Source organism: Thamnophis elegans, chromosome 7 (genome assembly GCF_009769535.1).
Source record: "Thamnophis elegans isolate rThaEle1 chromosome 7, rThaEle1.pri, whole genome shotgun sequence".
NCBI lineage: Eukaryota > Metazoa > Chordata > Lepidosauria > Squamata > Colubridae > Thamnophis > Thamnophis elegans.
Genome location: NC_045547.1, coordinates 10,583,169 through 10,603,928, shown reverse-complemented (window position 1 = coordinate 10,603,928; position 20,760 = coordinate 10,583,169). Strand labels below are relative to the sequence as shown.

General features: G+C 46.3%; 1 protein-coding gene across 1 annotated transcript in view; it reads left to right on the top strand.

Annotated features, from left to right (window-relative positions):
• Positions 1 to 20,760, top strand: part of PDE3A (phosphodiesterase 3A) — a 299,321-nt gene that overhangs the window by 259,553 nt on the left and 19,008 nt on the right. Inside the window, exons 6-8 of the mRNA XM_032220535.1 lie at positions 3,517 to 3,602; positions 4,490 to 4,659; positions 19,675 to 19,812. Of these exons, the coding sequence (XP_032076426.1) occupies positions 3,517 to 3,602; positions 4,490 to 4,659; positions 19,675 to 19,812 (394 nt within the window). The remainder of the gene's footprint in view (positions 1 to 3,516; positions 3,603 to 4,489; positions 4,660 to 19,674; positions 19,813 to 20,760) is intronic.

Sequence of the window (20,760 nt, the reverse complement as noted above, 5' to 3'; positions counted from 1 at the left end):
TGATGGGAAAGCAGGTCAGAGCTTTGACATCTTATAACATGCTGAGCACTTAAGATACGATGAACTTAAATTATGAATTCACAGAAGACGGTTTCCAGGGGACAATTTCAGAGGTGACCGAGCCAACCCAGACTGACACTTGGAATTGGTTTTACAGACCGTTTTATTAATCGGAGAATTGACTTCGCGGAGTGTCTCTCTCTCTCTCTCTCTCTTGCAGAGCACACTTTGTAATTTGTGAAGTTTTTTCTAAAACCAGAGCTGATCCAGCCTGCTCCCTCCCAATTCCTCCCTATGGAACCTTCTAAGATCAGGTTGCTGTCATCTGGGCTCAAATCGTACGTTTGGCAGCCCATATTTTTCATTTTATTTTGAAAACGGCACTTGGCAAAATAAGAAGTTAATGATCTCCGGCCTCGGCTGAACCCCAGCCAATCCCCAAAAATTCTGAAATCCCACTCCAGTGCTATTGCTACGGCCTGTTGAGGTTCCGAGAAGCCAATTTATAAATACCGTAGCCAGCAAAATAAAACCTGTGATTTCTTGTGCCCCAAAAGGTTGACATCCCTTTTTTTTTTAAAGTCACTTTTACGTTGCTATCCCCCTCTTAGTCTTTTTACTCCACTTTCTCCATCCACAGAGCATTTGATGGTCATCAGAGGGCGGCTTTTGTAGGAAAATAGGAACTTCTTGAGACCTTGGGGTTATTACATTAAATTAGGGATCCTTTCCCACTCTGATCTGCCTGATAGTGCTGCGAAAACGGGTGAAAGCATTATTGCTCATTTTCTAGTGATTCCCGCTGAGATGAACCTCAGCCGCTCTTTCTACTCCTGCGAAACCTGAAGGTTTCATTGGGCCGTTGAATTTATGAATTTATCAGAGGGAACAATGTAAATTATAGGTTGTCTAGGGCAGTGATGGTGAACGTTTTTCGTCTCGGGTGAGACGAAAAATCGAGCACAGTCACATACCCACTCCCATAATTTCATGCCCCCCCATGCCGTGACCCCTGCGGATGCACACATGACACACACACACACCCATGTGTATGCGCACACGGCTTTCTTGGAGCCGCCCAGAGTCCCTAGGGAGTGGGCGGCATACAAATTTTATTAAAGTTGCAAAGTTTTATTAAAGTTGCAAAGTTTTATTAAAGTTGCAAAGTTTTATTAAAGTTGCAAAGTTGCAAGCCCGGAGAGGGCAAAAACGGCCTCCCCCACCCCCTGGAGGCCTTCTGGAGACCGGAAACAGCCTGTTTCCTGACTTCCGGTGGGCCTGGTAGGTCTGTTTTTCGCCCTCCCCAGGCTCCAGAGGCTTTCTAGGAACCTCCGGAGGGTGAAAAACAGCCCAACGCGCAAAGCGGAAGTCCGTTCCCGAACTTTTGGTTTGCACACTGGACGGTTTTTCGGAGGATGAAAAATGGCTGAAAATCAAGGCCGAAAATAAGCTGGCCAGCACGCGCAGGTGCGCTGGAGCTGACAGGGCAACGCCTCGCATGTCCTCAGGAATGGCTCCCTGTGCCACCTGTGGCCCGCATGCCATAGGTTCGCCATCACGGGCTTAGAGTCTCTAATCCTGGGGTTGTTGTTTTTTTTGGCAAGGTCAGACATCTCCCCCCAGCTATAGATACTAACATTTGACAGGTGCGAGGCATAAAGGAAATAAGAATTGTCGGATTTAGGCTTAAAGAATGAAACAAAAACATCTATTAGCACTTCAATGATTTTTTAAAAATCATTCTGCGTGCCCATGGATTACAGGCAGACAGATAGGCAGGTAGTCCTCGATTTACAACTGTTCGGTTTACAACAGCACTGGAAAAAAACGACTTCTGACTACGTATCCCAAAACCGTTGCAGCATCCCCCGGTGTTCACATGATAAGAATTCGGATGCTTGGCAACTTGCTCATATTTATGACGGTTACAATGCCCCCGGGAGTCTTGTAACCTCCTGTTGTGATCTTTTGTGACAAGGAAAATCGATGGAGAAGCCAGATTCACTTAACAACCGTGTTACAACCGCAGGGATTCACTTTAACAACGGTGGCAAGGAAGGTCGTAAAATGGGGCAAAGCTCATTGAACAACTGTCTCATAGAGCGCTAGAGGTTTTGGGCTCAATTGTGGTCGTACGTCGAGGACTACCTGTAGCTAGTTAATAGACGTACTAGTGCAGGGGTGTCAAACTCAATTTCGTTGAGGGCCGCACCAGGATTGGGTTTGACCTCGGGGGAGGTGGGGGGCGTGGCCCTGGCGGGTGTGGCCAGCTCGATGTGACTCGTGTTGGGAGGTGCCTGTGGGAACGAGCACTCTGCCAGCGAAAACAAGCTCCCAAGCTCCATTTTCATCTGCAATGGCTTCTTGCAACCCTCTGCAGCCAAAATGGACCTTGGGGGGACTGCATGCAGCCCCACAAGCCCCGTTTTCAGCTGCGACGGCCTCCTGTAATCCTCTGACAGCCAAAATTGAGCTTGGAAGAGCTGTCTGAGGCACCGCCGGCTGGTCCTTCTCTGTTTCCAGGCCAGATCTAAGCACCCCATGGGCTGAATCCAGCCCGCGGGCCTTGAGTTTGACACCCCTGTCCTAGTGTAATCAAACGAGTCTTACTGCATGTTCTGGTCCACAAGAAACGGTGATGACTCTTTTCCTGCTGGTGAGTTTCAGAATGAAACTATTCTTTGCGATTGTTTTGATTTCTAGAACAATTTTGTCTCTCACCTTTGCTTTTCACTCTTCCGTTCTCTGTTCTCTTGCCTTTCCATCAACAGCTCCGCGTACTTGTGTGTGGGTGTGAGAATGTATATAAACTGCTTTTTTTTTATTACCACCACATCCTCTATGATCCCTGGAAGCCAAGTGATTTTTTTTTTTTTGTAAAGTGTGGCCCCTAACTGTAAAACTGTTTTCCACCTCTGTTATATATCAATTATGTGTTGCATACCAGGATTGGGGGAAGGGGGGAATTCCATTTGCTCCACGTTTTGAAGTAATGCGATTTAACCCACTCGAAAGAGGCAGATTGGAACAATTATCCTTTGCTTCATGCAGATTCTCAATTTTGCAATACCGTTAAGTCTAAAAGTAGCGTTCAAAACTGCGCGCACTGGGAACCGTCTCACACGGGTGTGTACATTGGACAGGATTGTTTGCAAACAGAGATACCGTAAATGGGTACAAAATCCAGATGTTGGGGAAATTATGTGTGCGAATAAGAAAGATGTGGTTTTTCTACATATTTCTTAAAAAAAAAAACAATGCGGGCTAATGAGGACATGAGGACAGATTTATGGGTGTGTAGACTGACCAGCCGCTCCCCCAGTTGTGGGAAGAAATATATGCATGGACCCAAATCTGCTCATTAAGTGAGCATTAATCAAGCAATCCGTTTGCATGTAGGAATCAGGAAAAGGAATGTGCAGTTACATCAGTTACTGCTCCTAATAGATCACTTTCAATCCATTTGCTGCTTGCCCACTGTTTGACCGAATTTCTGTCAAACCATCTGTTTTCCAGCTGTGGCAGGCCATACAGCCAAACAGACCGCAGAGAAGGAATGCTGGATAGGAATGACGGGGCCGTGCATACCTTGAACAGGACAGGTAAGTAGGCGTCTACTGTACCTGAAGATCCAGCTTGGGACGGGGTGGGACTCAGAGGTGGTATTCAGCTGGTTCTGACCAGTTCTGGCGAACCGGTAGTGGAAATTTTGAGTAGTTCGGAGAACCGGCAAATACCACCTCTGACTGACTCTGCCCCCATCTATTTATTGTCTCCCGAGTCCCAGCTGATTGGCTGGGTCTTCTTTTGTTGCCCTGCACAGAACAGAGCTGGAAAGCAGGTTAATGGGGTGGGGAGGGAATGGGGATTTTACAGCATCATTCCCCTGGAGTGGGGTGGGAATGGAGATTTTACAGTATCCTTTCCCTGGAGTGGGGAGGGAATGGGGATTTTACAGTATCCTTTCCCTGGAGTGGGGAGGGAATGGGGATTTTGCAATATCCTTCCTCTGGAGTGGGGAGGGAATGGAGATTTTACAGTATGCTTCCCCTGAAGTGGGGAGGGAATGGGGATTTTACAGCATACTTCCCCCAGGAGTGGGGAGGATATGGGGATTTTGCACCATCCTTCCCCTGGAGTGGGGAGGGAATGGAGATTTTACAGTATCCTTCCCCTGAAGTGGGGAGGGAATGGGGATTTTACAGCATCCTTTCCCCAGGAGTGGGGAGGGAATGGGGATTTTGCACTATCCTTCCCCAGGAGTGGGGAGGGAATGGAGATTTTACAGTATCATTCCCACCAAGCCACGCCTACCAAGCCACACCCACAGAACTGGTAGTAAAAAAAATTTGAATGCCACCACTGGTGGGACTCTGATTCCTGTTGATGGAATTGCTATGAGGATCTGCTTTGGTTGGTTCAATGAAAGAGATTTTGTCCCCCGTCGGGTCCTTAACAGCAGTAACAGGCAGTTGGGTTTTCATTTTAGATGATCCTGCGCAGGCCACCTCCGACTATGAGACGAATAACAGCGACAGCAGTGACATTGTGCAGAATGAAGACGAGACACATTGCGCCAAGGAGCCAACCCAAGCGGGCCCGCACTGCAGGGCGTTTGCCCCCGAGACCGTCATGTTGCATCCTTTGCTGCCTGTGGAGGTATCCCATTCACTGTCGAATGTAACAGGGCTTCGCTAATGTACCTGAGAAGGAGATGTAGACATTGGGAGAGGAGAGCTGCTTTAGTCCATTTAATAGCCAGAAATTAAAAAGAGTCTGGTATGGAGGTTTGACTTCGGGAAGTCGAAACAAGAACCAAGTAAATATCACATCATTGCAACCAGGGCCGGGCTTCAAAAATTGCAGCAATGAGTTCTCTGCCCCGTTGTTAGGTGGGCGGAGCCAGAGTGGGCAGAGCCTAATCAACCTCCTGCGCCACCAGGGGGGCTATTTGTGCCCTCCCAAAGCTCCGGGGGGGGGGTTCCTCGAGCCTCTGGGAGGGCGAAAACTGCTTCCCCTGGGCTCCAGAGGTCCTCCAGGGGCTGGAAACAGGGCCATTTCTGGAACTTCCAGTAGGCCTATGTTTTGCCCTCTCCAGGTTCCGGAGGGTTTTTTCAAGCCTCCGGGAGGGCAAAAACTGCTTCCCAAGGGCTCTGGAGGTTGGAAACAGGCCCGTTTCTGGACTTCTGGAACCTCAGGTAGACCCGTTTCCCCCCCCCCCTACTTTTGAGCCTCCATGTGGGCCCTGCATTTACCTGGCATGATGAACAGGAGGTTCTGGAAATCCAGAAACTTAAGTGGCTCATCATGAGCCGAGGTGGCGCAGTGGTTAAATGCAGCACTGCAGGCTACTTCAGCTGACTGACAGTTCTGCAGTTTGGCTGTTCAAATCTCACCGGCTCAGGGTTGACTCGGCCTTCCATCCTTCCGAGGTGGGTAAAATGAGGACCCGGATTGTTGTTGGGGGCAATATGCTGCCTCTGTAAACCGCTTAGAGAGGGCTGAAAGCCCTATGAAGCAGTATATAAGTCTAACTGCTATTGCTATTGCTATTTGGGAGTTTGCTGACCTGGGCAGAATCCTAACTAGAGGATAGCCTGAACCCATGCGAACCCCCATGATTACAACCTGCCAGGACAGTCTATTAGAGATCTCAAAGAAGCCATTTTGGAGGAAGGGAACTGTGTTCCTGGAAAGTGGGCAGAGAAGAGCAACAAAGATGAGAATGGTCTGGAGGCTAAATCATATGATGAACACTTGAAGGAGTTAGATATGTCTAATCAAAGAGAAGGAGGGGGGGGCATGATAACTGTCTTCCAGTACTTGAGGAGCTGTCACAAAGCAGATGGGATTGGCTTACTCTGCAAAGCACCAGAGGGGAAGACAAGAAGTAATGGGTGGAAGCTTGTTAAATAGAGATCCAGCCTAAAAGTAAGGAGATATTTCCTATCAGTGGAATAACTTGCCTCCTGTGGTTGTGGGTGTTCCAATGTTGGAGTTTTCCAAAAATAGACTGGACAACCATTCGACTGGGATGGTATAAGACTCCTGCCTTGAGGAGAAGATTGGACTAGAAGATCACAGAGATCCCTGTTGTGGCCCACCAGCGGCCAGCAGAACTGGCAGCAGAGTTGGAAAGTGAGGAGGTTGGGAAGGAGCATGGGCCAGTCCTGGAGTCTGGGGAAGGCTCGGACGAGGGCTCTGCATTGGAGGAAGAGACAAGGCTAAGGCCATCTGGTAGTGATCAGATGCCTACGGAGCCAGACAGCGGTGAGTCAGAGGAACAGCTAGAGCCTGCTCCCAGTGTGCACATGCGCAGAGCTGCCAGAAGAAAAGAACAACTCAGAAATCAGGGTAGAGTTGGGAGTAAAGCAACAGGTGGATGGTGAATGGCCCCTCCCATAGAAGATAAAAGAGGAGCGAAAGGGGAGTGGGCTTTTGCAGGAAACAATTCATTCGTTCGGTCATTAGATTAGTTTCAGGAGTGTGAAGATCTGTCCGTGAATCTCAGAGACTCTGTGCCCAGTCTTTCCTTGCGCAGCACCTCATTTGGAAAATATTTACATGGCAGCTTTCCAAGATAGATAAGGTCTGTAGTCCTAAATATTCCTTTGAAAGACTGTTTGGCAGGCCTTTGCTGAATGTGAATGAGAGGAATTCACATTCCTTTAATAAAAGGGGTTTTGTCGGGACCGGGACCCTGCCTCGTGATTTTTGGAGAAGCCTAGGTCAGAACAGTTCCTTCCAGCCCTATAATTTTAACTTTAACAGTACAGTTGAGTGAGAGACTGCTGAAAAGGTTCAGCCTTTCCAGAAGCCTCAACAAACACAATAGGTTTTTAACATACCACAATTGATTTGATACTTATAATTTGTCTCGCGTATAAGCTGCATCTGCACAACCAACCAGTTCTCCCCTCCATTCCCCAACCCCTATCCTCAGTCCAATTTAAATCCAAAATCGGTCCAGCAACTCCATGCATCTGAGCTTATGAAAGCTTGATGCCATCTAAGAAAAATCTGTTAACCAACACAGGCTGTAGAGTCTTGAAATCAGCATTTGAAAAAATTAAGCCCATTGTTTCTGTTTTGTTTTGTTTGTAAAGCTGGGGTTTCAAAACATGTTCTGTGTTTATCATATTTGTATGCCGCATGCTTAGCGTCAATTTCAAAATTCCATTCGTGGACATCTGGTTAAAAATGAAGAAAGGAAAATATGTCACTACTAAACTCTCCAAACCAACTCACTAGTTGGTGGAGAATAAACCATTTCTAAATAATCAAGTATTCAGGTATTTTCTCCTTGCCATTGTAGGGAGATGATATGGAGCTATACAATCTTTACCAAAAGATATAAACAAGCTTCATATCATGACAGCCTCCTGGCTGTGCTCCTTGAAGTTCTCTGCTGATTTAGCAAAACTTGTCGTCAGGCACGAAAGATCGGGATCAGGACTACAAATTAAGTTCCAATTAAGCTGATGCATTGCTCATGCCTATACACAGTAATCTAGTCAAGTAATGGTCAGTAACTAAATTATGTAGATAAGAGATAACAGAATTCATGAAGGGTTGAACTTAGTCCATTTATGGGAATGTAATGACTCTAGGCTGATGACTTGCTTAACACCGCCCCTCCAGGCTCAGCCTACTCTTCTTGCACTTGTAAGACCAGTCAGTTTCTTTCACCTTGGGGAACCAAAGAGTTTCCGATTATGTTTTGGGTTGAGGATGAATACTGAAGATGCTCAGTAGCTCCAGAGCGTTGACTGATGAGTATGAGGACATAGGGTGGAAAAGAGAAAATGCAGGATCTGAAATCTTTGACATCAGCCCCCCTCGTTCCACACTCCGAGCCAGAGATAAATTACAGCATTTAATTCACAGACAAACAGGTCCTTGGCAGCAACCCAGCACAGACAAACTTGGGCAGCAATAAACACAGATAAGGCTTGGCAGCAATCCAGCTCATACAAAGTTCTCCGACATTCGATTCTGTGTTGACTTCTGCAAAGAGGGGCATGTGCACAAGTAGCCTTTTTATAGTCTGGAGAGGAGCCTAATGACCACCAGCTGAGTGCAATTACCTCCTGTAATTGCGTAATTGTTCCTGATGCCTAGTAGCTCTTCGATGCCGTGAATCCAGGAACAACTCACTACTGGCTTCCGGCTCACTCTCCCTTGTCTCCTCCCCACTGGTCCAAGGCTCAGGTGCCTCCTAGTGGCCAACCAGCCTCTCTGCGCCCTGCTCGGAGTCGGAACCCTGTCCAGGGTCCTCTACATCCTCCAGAGCCGACTCACAGGGCCCCTCGCTCTTGGAGTCTGGTGGCAGCTCCAACGGCTCCTGCTGGGCCACAACAGATAACTATGGTAAACTCAAGCTTGGCTCTTCTTGGCTTCATCCATACTTCTAGGTAGTTTTCTGAGCAATAGGAGTAAAAAGAGTAATTTATGTGTATCATCATTTCAAATGGATTTCTATCTATCTGATCTAATCTAATCTCATCAAATCTAATCTAAATGGCCACCCACCTCATACAAAGTCAATCTTGCTTATGTACAATAAAGCCCATTATTAAACCTAAATGTAAAAACCAATGAAAACAAATGATTAAAATGAGAAAAAAACAAGATTGCAAGAGAGTTAAGATATTATACATGGTGCGGCCAATGTACAAGCTCCCTGCTGCCAAGGAATGCCAAGGCCTGATTGGGGGGGGACGACCACATTTTAAAAAACAACAATTTATTTATACATTTTTCTTTCACATACTTAAGTATTTAATAGACAGTGTACTGTCTGGGTCATTTTACATACACATAATACCCTGTTTCCCTGAAAATAAGACCTCCCTGGATAATAAGCCCAATCGGGCTTTTGAGTTCATGCGCTAAAATAAGCCCTCCCCGAAAATATTGCAACACAGCAGCAGCCATGAGGTGACCACGCTCGCCCCCTCCTGCACCTCAAAAATAATAAGACCGCCCCGAAAATAAGGCCAAGCGCTTATTTCGAGGGTCAAAATAAAATAAGACCCTGTCTTGTTTTCAGGGAAACACAATACTTGTATATAATAGTATTCTTCCAACTTCTAGTTTCTACCTTTATTATCTAACCATTGATAAAACAAATCCCAAGTTAAATAATATTCTGTGGCTTCTTTATCCTTTATCTTTAGCATTTACTATTCATTTCTGCATTTTACAGATAAACAACAACAACAACAACAATAAAAGCCCATTTTGAATGTTCTCCATAAAAAGCCAAAATGGCTACGACTAATCTTAACATTCTAGGCCTGCTTTTTCTCATGATTTCCTATCCCTCCCATGCTACAGATTTTTTTCCGTATACCCAAGTCAGTGGGCTCTAAAACACAAGAGAGCCAATACAGCCACATAGGTTTCTAGGCAACACTCAAACAAGCATTCAAAGACTAATACCATATTTTTTGGAGTATAGAACGCACTGGAGTATAAGACATACCAAGATTTTGAAGAGGTAATTTTTTTAAAAAAAGTTTTTGCACAGACCTCCCAAACCTTCTGCACGCCTCATTTTTTTTGTGAAAAAAGGGCATATAGAGAGTTTGAGAGGCCTGCAAAGTGCTCCTGGGGGCTGGCAGGCAAAAACGAGCAAAAAACGGCATATTTTTCACTCATTTTTGCCCTCCCCAGCCCCCAGGAGCACTTTGCAGGCCTCCCAAACCCTCTGCATGTCCATTTTTGTGAAGAGGGCGGGGGTTTGGGAGGTCAAAAATGCTGTAATCAGTGTATAAGACACACCCAGATTTTCATCCTCTTATTCGGGGGGGGGGGGGGAAGGTGCTTCTTATACTCTGAAAAATACAGTACTTACTCCTGACTACTCCATTCTTCCCCAGTTCTACAACAGCTCTTAATACTGCTCCTCCACCACTTCTCCTTACACGTTCTACTGCTTGAGAACAGTACCTCTTTCTATAAGTCATAGGATGCTTCAGGCTTCATTTTAATAAATGAACCCAAACCACCTTCCATCGCACTCCACTCTGACAACAAGATTACCGCTACCCCTAGTTGTATCTCTGTTCAGCTTTTGAAGCTACCAGTTGCTGTGCTGGTTAGGGAGAGGTCTTGAAGGGTGCACAATTCCTGTCCCTTTACGATCTGTGGACCGTGCTGGCTCAGGAATTCTGGGAGTTGAAGTCTGCAGGTCATAAAGGGTGCCATAGAACACCACCAGGCAGATGCTGTCGCTTTTGTAGGCAGCCTTCTTAGTTTTTTGAACTCAGTCAAAGCATAGAATATGTTGTGGCCCGCCAGCGGCCAACAGAGCTGGCAGAAGATTTGGACAGCGTGAAGGTTGGGGAGGAACATGGGCCAGTCCTGGTGTCTGGGGAAGGCTCTGATGAGGGCTCTCTGTTGGAGACAGAGATGGGGCCAGTGCTGTATGCCAGCTATCAGCTGCCTTCAGAGTCAGACAGCAGTGAGGCAGATGAACAGCTGGAGCCTGTTCCCAGTGTGCGCATGCACAGAGTTGCCAGACGAAGGGAACAGCTAAGGAACAGCGGTCGATTTGGGAGTAAGGCCACGGTGGGCCTTACTTTTATTTCCTCCCAGAGGAAATAAAAGAGGAGCGAAAGGGGAGTGGAGTTTGCAGGAGACCATTAGTTCACTTAATTGGTTTGTGACTCTCCGAGACTCCTTGCCAAGATATCCTTTGCAGATATCGGCCTGGCAGCTCTCCAAGCCAGATAAGGTCTGTGACTGTAAATCCTCCCTTGAAAGACTTTGCTGGGTGTGAATGAGCAGATTTCACAATAAATTAATAAAAGGAGTTTTTATTGGGACAAGGAGTTTGCTTCATGCTCTTGGGAAGCCTCGGTCAGAATAGGATAAAAATAAGACATAGATGGGTTTTCTATTCCCGTTAGCTATTTAGATTGATACCATTGCAGGGATACATAGATAGCCATTGGGATTGGGCACCTATGGGGATTAATGTTTAATTCATTTGAATTGTTTTATTTATTCTTACTGTATTTCATTGTTTTTGCACTATAAACTGCATATTTTGGTTGTGGTCTGGAAGAGTTAGAAATGAAAGACAAAAAGAAACATTCTAAGTAACAGCCATAAAAAAACCTGTCAAAATAGAGAAAAATAGTTTGAAAGATGGGAGTAATTTGAAACAGTTGTGAACTATTGCTCAAGAATCTCCAGGTGGCCTAAATTAATCTTATAAATATTACCATTTAGCCCATCGCTAATGAGTTCCCAGGAAGGGTGGCAAGAATCCCACGTGACGATGCCGAAAGTATATGTTGATTATTTTATCTTGTGAATTGCAGGATTCAAAAAGCTAAACGATGTTAAGAACTTGGTGGTCTCTAGTCATGGTTTTCTCCTTGCAAACGTTTGATTAGCAAACTGCCTTTGCTATGAACCCTGTCTATAAATTAATTCAACTAAACTTCAAGTAAACAAAAGTCCGAGGGACGCGGTGGCTCAGTGGCTAAGATTTTGAGCTTGGCGATCAGAAAGGTCGGCAGTTCGAATCCCTAGTGCCATGTAACGGAGTGAGCTCCCTTGACTTGTCCCAGCTTCTGCCAACCTAGCAGTTCGAAAGCATGTAAAAATGCAAATAGAAAAAACAAGAACCACCTTTGGTGGGAAGGTAACAGCGTTCCGTGCACCTTTGGCATTTAGTCATGCCAGCCACATGACCACGGAGACGTCTTCGGACAGCGCTGGTTCATCGGCTTTGAAATGGAGATGCGCACCACCCCCTAGAGTTGGGAACGACTAGCACATATGTGCGAGGGAAACCTTTACCTTTACCTTAAACAAAAGCCAAAGAGGGAGGCAAATAGCCTGAGGCCCATCTTTCTTATAGCAATAGCAGTTCGACTTATATACCGCTTCATAGGGCTTTCAGCCCTCTCTAAGCGGTTTACAGAGTCAGCATATCGCCCCCACAGTCTGGGTCCTCATTTCACCCACCTCGGAAGAATGGAAGGCTGAGTCAACCTTGAGCCGGTGAGATTAGAACCGCCGAACTGCAGATAGCAGTCAGCTGAAATGGCCTGCAGTACTGCACTCTAACCACTGCACCACCTCGGCTCTCCCATCCAGAGGTGGGTTTCAACCGGTTCGCAGCGGTCCCTGCGAACCGGTTGGTCGGCGAACCCAGAAGTAAGTAACTTCCGGGAACGGCGACTGGCCCACCCGCCCACCCGCGCTCCTTACCCGGTTTTGACGAGTTCTGCGCTTCCACGCATGCGCAGGACGCATACAGCGCCTGCACGATCCTCCAGGAGCAGCTGGAGCATCGCACAGATGCTAGCACGCATGCGTGCGCCGTGCGCATGCACGAGGACGCCGCCAGCAACCAAACCGGTTGGAACGGGGCGAGAAACCCACCCCTGCTCCCATCCAATATAATATATTGGTTGAGGGGTCCAGAGACACGGGAGAGGGTCGGGGTATTACGGTCGTAGCAGGGAGGGGCAGATACGGCGGGGACTTTAGGGCAGGCCATTACCGGGGAAGGAGGGTTCGCTACATTACAGAGATCCCTCCTTCCGGCCCTATGAGTCCCACTCCGAGACCAGATGGCGCAAGTAGTCAGGACCCTGGTCTCAGGCTGTTGTCGCTAAATGCCAGGTCTGTTGTACATAAAGCTCCTCTCGTCCGGGACTTAATTTTAGACGAGAGGGTAGACCTGGCATGTATTACTGAAACCTGGCTGGGCCCAGAGGGAGGAGTCCCCCTTGTAGAGCTGTGCCCAGAAGGATTTCAGGTGCTACACCAGCCGAGAGCCCAGGGAAGGGGTGGGGGTGTGGCCATTGTTATCCGGGAGTCGTTAGTTCCTCGTAGGGTCCCTGCTCCGGAGATTGTCGGGTGTGAGTCTCTGCTGATGAAGTTGGACCTCAAGGGTCAAGTGGGTCTGCTGTTAACGTACCTGCCTCCCAACAGCGTTGCAGCAGCCCTCCCCTCGCTCCTCGAGTCGGTAGCCGAGCTGGCAATTGAGTTCCCTAGGTTGATGGTCCTGGGGGACTTTAATTTGCCGTCGCTCGGTGAAAACTCTGATGGGGCGCAGGAGTTCATGGCTTCCATGACAGCCATGGGCTTGACCCAAGTAATTCGGGGCCCAACCCATTCAGCGGGGCACACGCTTGACCTCGTATTTCTCTCGGAGCAGTGGATTTGTGATCTTGGTCTGAGGGGGAACGACATCATACCCCTGTCGTGGTCAGACCACTGCCTACTGAGGCTCGACTTCCGGAGACCAAACCCCCACTGTAGGGAGGAGGAACCGACCAGGTGGTTCCGCCCCAGGCGACTTATGGAACCGTTAAGGTTCCAGACGGAGCTTGGGGTTATTCCTGACACTTTCGCCCACAGTCCGGTAGAGACTCTGGTTGCTGCGTGGCACTCGGCAGCATCGGAGGCCCTCGACCGGATTGCGCCACTACGGCCCCTCCGAGGCGGCGGATCCCGGAGACCTCCTTGGTTCACCGAGGAACTCCGGGAGATGAAGCGCCGGAGGAGATGCCTAGAGCACCGTTGGAGGTCCGATAAGTCCGAATCGAGCCGAGCAATGGTAACTACCTGCACCAAGGAATACACCAGGGCAATTAGGGCAGCGAAAAGATCTTACATAGCCACCTTGGTTGCGTCCGCTGAGTCCCGCCCAGCCGCCCTGTTTAGGATAACCCGCTCCCTACTGAATAAAAGGGAAGCGGGGGAACCCTTGCAGGGCAGAGCTGAGGATTATGCCCAATTCTTAGCGGACAAAATTGCTCGGTTTCGGTCGGACTTGGACTCCACCCCCGCAGTTCCAGCCGAGGCACAGGAGGATCAAGTAGAACATCTGGGTTGAGTTTCAGGACGTTGCCCCCGGGGATGTGGACAAGGCCATGAGGGCTGTAAGTACCTCCACCTGTGTACTGGATCCGTGTCCCTCATGGCTGGTTACTACCAGCAGTGAGGTGACACGAGGCTGGATCCAGGCGGTTGTTACCGCCTCTCTTCGGGAGGGGAACTTCCCCGCCGCACTGAAAGTGGCGGTGGTGAGACCCCTCCTGAAGAAACCATCTCTGGATCCAGCTGTTCTTAATAACTATCGCCCAGTATCCAACCTTCCCTTCCTGGGGAAGGTTGTTGAGAAGGTGGTGGCCTTCCAGCTCCAACGGTCCTTGGAGGAAGCAAACTATCTAGACCCCTTCCAGTCAGGCTTCAGACCCGGTTACAGCACAGAAACCGCTTTGGTCGCATTGACCGATGATCTCTGGAGAGCCAGAGATGGAGGACATTCCTCCATCCTGGTCCTCCTTGACCTCTCAGCGGCTTTCGATACCATCGACCATGGTATCCTTCTGCGACGACTGCGGGAGGTGGGAGTGGGAGGCACCGTCTTGCGGTGGTTCTCCTCCTACCTCTCGGACAGGTCGCAGTCGGTGTTAGTGGGGGGGCAGAGATCGTCCCCTAGGCCCCTAACTTATGGGGTGCCTCAGGGCTCGGTCTTATCCCCCCTACTATTCAACATCTACATGAAACCGCTGGGAGAGATCATCCGCAGGCACGGGATCAGATACCATCAATATGCGGACGATACTCAATTGTATTTGTCCGCCCCGTGCCAACTCAATGAAGCAGCAGACGTGATGAACCGAGGCCTTGAAGCCGTTATGGACTGGATGAGGGTTAACAAGCTTGTGCTCAACCCAGAAAAGACCGAGTGGCTGTTGTGCTTCCCTCCCAAAGATTCGATCAATATTCCATCACTCAGGCTGGGGGGTCAAATTTTATACCCCTCAGAGAGGGTTCGCAACTTGGGAGTCCTCCTGGATCCACAGCTATCGTTTGACCACCACTTGACGGCTGTGACCAGGGGGGCTTTCGCCCAGGTTCGCCTGGTGCGCCAGTTGCGACCCTACCTGAATCGGGAGGCTCTCACAACAGTCACCCAGGCCCTTGTGACCTCTAGGCTGGAATACTGCAATGTGCTCTACATGGGGCTGCCCTTGAAGAGCATCCGGCGACTTCAGCTAGTACAGAACGCGGCCGCGCGAGTGATTGTGGGTGCACCTCGGTTCACCCACATAACACCTATCCTCCGCGAGCTGCGCTGGCTACCTGTCGATCTCCGGATGCGCTTCAAGGTGCTACTAGTCACCCATAAAGCCCTACATGGTAGTGGATCTGGATACTTGAGAGACCGCCTTCTGCCAATTACCTCCCTGCGACCAATAAGATCACATAGATTAGGCCTCCTCCGTATTCCATCGGCCAGCCAGTGTCGGCTGGCAACTACAAGGAGGAGGGCCTTCTCAGTAGTAGCCCCGACCCTTTGGAACGAGCTCCCCGTGGAGATTCGTACCCTCTCCACCGTCCAGGCCTTCCGCACAGCCCTTAAGAACTGGCTAGCCCGTCAGGCCTGGGGACAAGGATAGTTGCCCCTCCCGAATGATGAATGTATGTTTGCTGACTATTTTACCATATGTTTCTTTGTCAATGTTTGTTTTCCCCTCCCCTGATTTTGTGTGAGCCGCCCTGAGTCCCCTCAGGGAAAAGGGCGGCATACAAATATTAATAAAATCTCAAAAAAAAAAAAAAATCTCAAATATAATGCGGGGGGGGGGAGACGACCCAACACAACAATCTAAGATGAAACAAGGAACTAAGCCAGTAGACTAATCAGAAATAGGCACACATGCACCATAACTATTCCAATTAAGATTGGTAGGTCAAACTGCCCCCCACAAAAAGCCGAATGACCCCACTGCCATGTGCCACCTACGTACTTTGATAATGAAATATTTGCAAGACTAAACTTAGTGAACTCCAAAATCCCAACATTCCCCATATATTTTCCACTCAAGATAAATAAGCCAATGTCCAAAACAGAAACAATTGAAGGGAAGAATAAAAATTCCTTTTAATTCAAGGCAAGAACAAACATCCTAAACATCTGTCCTCAATATTTCTGTCCAGGACGACACTTGTTTAGACACAGATAATATATTAGGAAAAATATTTTTAATGCAACTAATTAATAGGGACCAGATTGTAAGAAAATGCCCTCTGTTGTAAGTTTTTCAGAGCTCATTTATGTGTCAGTTTTTCAGCCACAGCTATGACGGATAACGAAGTGACATTTTCAGAGGCCATTGGTATGGTGGGAAATGAATTCTAATTTTCCAGGGTTTTGCAATAACAAACTTAACAGCCAGCGACCAAATTTGAATCAATTTTGTACATGGCAGCAACTGATAGGAAACCCAGACAATCAGCCAATATACAGGATTCAGAATAGAAAATGTGAATTTTCATTGCTGTTGGTTTTTTTCAACCACAAGAACTGGCTAATTGCCATGTCTTTTGGAGTATAAGACGCACCAAGACTTTGAAGAGGCAATTTTTTTAAAAAAAAAAGGTTTTGCACTCTGCAGACCTTCCAAAAACGGCCCATTTTTTGTGAAAATGGCCCCATTTTTTGTGAAAAAATGGCATGCATAGCCTTTAGGAGGCTTATAGACTGCTCCTGGGGGCTGGTGGGGGGCAAAAATGAGCAAAAAATGGCCCATTTTATGTCAGAAAAGGGCATGCTTAGCCTTCAGGAGGCTTGTAGAGTGCTCCTGGAGGCTGGGGGGGGGGGCGAAGAGCAAAGAATGGCCCATTTTTCGCACATTTTTGCCCTCCCCAACCCCCAGGAGCTCTCTGAAAGCCTCCTAAAGGCAATGCACAGCCATTTTTGCAAAGGGAGCGGGGTTTCTGGAGGCCAAAAATGCTGTCTTCAATGTATAAGATGCACCCAGATTTTCACCCTCTTTTTTGAGGGGGAAAAGGTGTGTCTTATATTCCGAAACATACGGTATGCATTCACTACCAATGATGGCAAAATGGGTCAATTATAATTTTACCAGCTCTGTAAAGATGACAATTGACATCGTGACGTTAATGGTGCATAGCTCTAGCAACGAATTTTTCTTTGTGCCAATTCTTGATGATCCCTTGAAATAGAAGAACTTCAGAAGCTTCTTAGATGAGAAGCGAAACATCTTCACGGTATAACAAAGGAAGTCCATTTGCCCCTTGTAAAAGCACCATTGGAACAACGATGAGCTGGGTGACTGAGCATTTCTGTAGGCATCCCTTGAAATAGAACTAAAATGAAGTCTTCGTTATATAGAGGCTCAATGAAATCCATTATTTGAACCCCCAATCATCTCCTGGAGCCTAGCTACGTTACGCATTACCTATATGTTTGAATACTCATACGCCATGGTCGGCAAAACATTTTGAATGTATACATGTCAAAAACTCAATTTTCCTAGTATAGGAAGTATAGACTCTATATACGTCATCGATGTCACTCTGTATCGACAACTTATCTTTCTGGGCGATCCCTGCTATCATCTCCACCATAATTTCCTTCAGTTTCTCCCCTCTTTCCTCTGGAATATTTTGAAATCTGAGAAAGAAGGCTGACTTTTCTAATTCCAACATAGCAATCTCATCTTCCAACCTTCTATTAATATGTAGCTGCCTCATCTCCCACCTCGCCATATTCTCTTCACTTTCTTTCATTTTTACTCCTAAATCTTGAATTTGACCCTCCTGTTTCTCCATTTTTGCCCAGATCTCCTTTTGCTGTGAATACAGCTGTTTCATTTCACCCCTCATGTCTCCCATTTCATTTTTAATGTCGGCCAGAGATTTTTCCGTGATCTCTTGATTCCTAGCCATATTATTTTGTATCGATAGCAAAGTTGTCTGTATATTTTGCAATGTGGGTGCCTTCTCTACCCCAGCCATATTGTCTAAAGTTCTGTGTGTTATTGGAGGGGTTGTAGATGGGGACGGCTGAGTAGGTAATGCCGAGGGTTTTTTTCCCCCTTTGCCCAGCTCATATCAATTAAGTTAAGAATATCCCACTGCTTCATAAGCTATCTGCTACCAGTTTAAGCAATGTTCCAACTTACTTTGCTGCTATCTATAAGGAAAAATATATGTGAATATAGTCCCATAGAGAGATCTAAAAAAGGTACAGGAGGGGGTTCATATCAGGAAAGAAAGGAAAGAAGGGGGGGACAATCACAGGTGTTTGATATTGTTTAAAATAAACAGACTTCCAAAACAAGGAGGAGAACATAGTGTCTGACAGATTTCATAGGAAGGGTGCTCTATACAAACCTTGAACTACAATTCCCCTAATCGGTCTTTACCATTGCATACGAGTTTAAATCCAAAACATCTGGAAGATACTGAATGTGTGTGTGTCTCTCTCTCATATAGGAATTAACTCTGGGAATCATTACAACTTTCAGATCAAATCTCTCTAATTGTAACAAGATGCTTTAACTGTATTTTTCTTCTTATGCCTGTACTGTACTTACATACTGTGTTTAATCAAGTTACTGGGACTCATGTTCTCTCTTAGAAACGGCAGCATATTAGGTCAGAAAATGAACTAACTTGACACGCCGAGTTCAGACAACTCACTTAAAAAAGGAAACCGAAACGAAACCCTAATTAAAATTTACATTTTGCTACTGGAGATGGTTAAGGGCGTTTCTGTGTTACATTCGAGAAAGCATCAAATTCATTTTCGTTCTTTCTTATTAGAATTTGTTCATTATTAGAATAACGAATAACCATTGCAAGAATTGGGTATTTAATGGAAAGAAGCACTATGGATAACATGATAGCAGTCTTCCAATATCTAAGGTGCTGCCATAAAGAAGGTGTGTGTGTGTGTGTGTGTGTGTTGTGTGTGTGTGTGTGTGTGTGTGTGTGTGTGTGTGTGTGTGAACCTATTCTCCAAAGCACATGAAGGCAGGCCAAGAAGCAATGGATGGAAATTTTTCAAGAGGCAACTGCACCTTTGGGACAACCATGTCCTGGATGACTGAGAATCTCCATTCACAATGGATGGAAACTAATCAAGGAGAGAAGCAACCTAAAACTAAGGAAAAATTTCTTGACAGTGAGAATAATTAATCAGTGGGACAACTTGCCTCCTGAGGTTGTGAATGCCCCAACACTGGAAGTCTTTAAGAAGATGTTGGATAGCCGTTTGTCTGAAACGGTATAGGGTTTCCTGCCTAGGCAGGGGGTTGGACTAGAAGACCTCCAAGGTCCCTTCCAACTCTACTATTCTGTTACCGAGAGGTAATATCAAGAAGCTTAATATTATCTCTGTCAAATCAGCAGTTGTTTTTAGATCTTTCTTTGTAAACTGAGATTATACTATACTTTCCCAGTTCATGTGCAAGAAAAACCAGTTTAGAACTAGGAATCTTTTGAGTTTAGCCTGATCAGGAAATGCTACCCTGAAAATCTTTGAGAGATGAATCAACATTCTTTTGGTTCCCTTTTGGGTTTTTTTTTGGAGGGGTAAAGGTTGCTTTTCCCATTAGTTAGAATTTATTTCATTTTAACTTCTCCCATCTGGTTTTCTAATATAATATCTTAACAGCTTGGGACACTGATTAGGAAGTGTTTATCTAATTGATTGGAAGAGGTTGACAACTTCCCCAAATCTTGCATGTAACTCTTTGGATATCTCTAACACAAGATGGAAGCTTTGGAATAAGAATACTGAAAAGCCCCAAAATCCTACATTTTGTATAGGGGTTGTTCTCTTTTAACCTTTGGGATGTGTTTGTTGGTTATCTGCTACAGGAAAAACCTATCCTTGCTCCCGAGCCTCTAATAATGGACAATTTGGACCCGCTAATGGAGCAACTAAACAATTGGAATTTCCCAATCTTTGATTTGGTAGACAAAATCGGCACGAGATGTGGTCGGATTTTAAGTCAGGTAAGAAATTGGATGTTCTGTAAGATTTACCTCAGAGTTCTGCTTTTTATAACGCAATTTTCTGGAGTTCACTGATTCTAATCCAGAGCTGTTCGAATGCAGAGATGTGTTTCTTTCTTTTCGAGCGTTACGTGGGAATCAAATATTATGGTTTCCTGATTCGTACAAACCCAGCCAGTGTGGCTCCTCTGATAAGCCATGATTAAAATGCTAGGCTAGGAATTCAGGTGCAGAGTTTCTATTGCTATAGGACAGGAAGAAAAAAATAGAGCTAGCCGACTCATGGTTAGGAAATAAGCATTACCCAAACACCAAAAATCAGATCCGGGCCCTGTAGAAGGGATTTGAGAAACAAATATATATTTTGTAAAGAAAGATTTAGAGGTTATTAACACTGGAGAAGAAGAGACTTGATAGTTTATGGTAGCAGAAACGAGGAATGTGATAGCACCTTTTCTAACAGACAGGTTTTGTTCAAAGGTGCTAAAGATTTTCCAGCTAAAATGCATTAGTCGGAAAAGGCACCACTAGGCTCCTTCTAAAACAGCAGTTTCGAATCGGTTTTGAAAAGAAAATAGCCCACACACTACCACGGGAGACCTTTGGCTCTAGCACAGGCAAATGTGCAAAAATAATTTTCCTTTTTTTTTCATGCAAAAATGGTGAGCAAACCCTCGCTTTGTTCTGCTTGATGGCAAACTGTGTGCTTAGATAACGCCTTAATTTTCACTTACTGTTAGCCTAATAATGCCCCTGGAGGGACATAACAAGTTTTGCCGAGAAAAAAAAAAGGGGATATAAGGGAAGGCTGCCACTATTAAGATTAAAGCCAGACTTCCAGCTTAAATTTCACTGCACCTTTTCACACAACAAGAGAAAATAGCAGCTTCTCGGCCGGCGGGTTTCCAGATTCTAGGAACACCTTCTGCAATGAAATCCAGGGAGTAG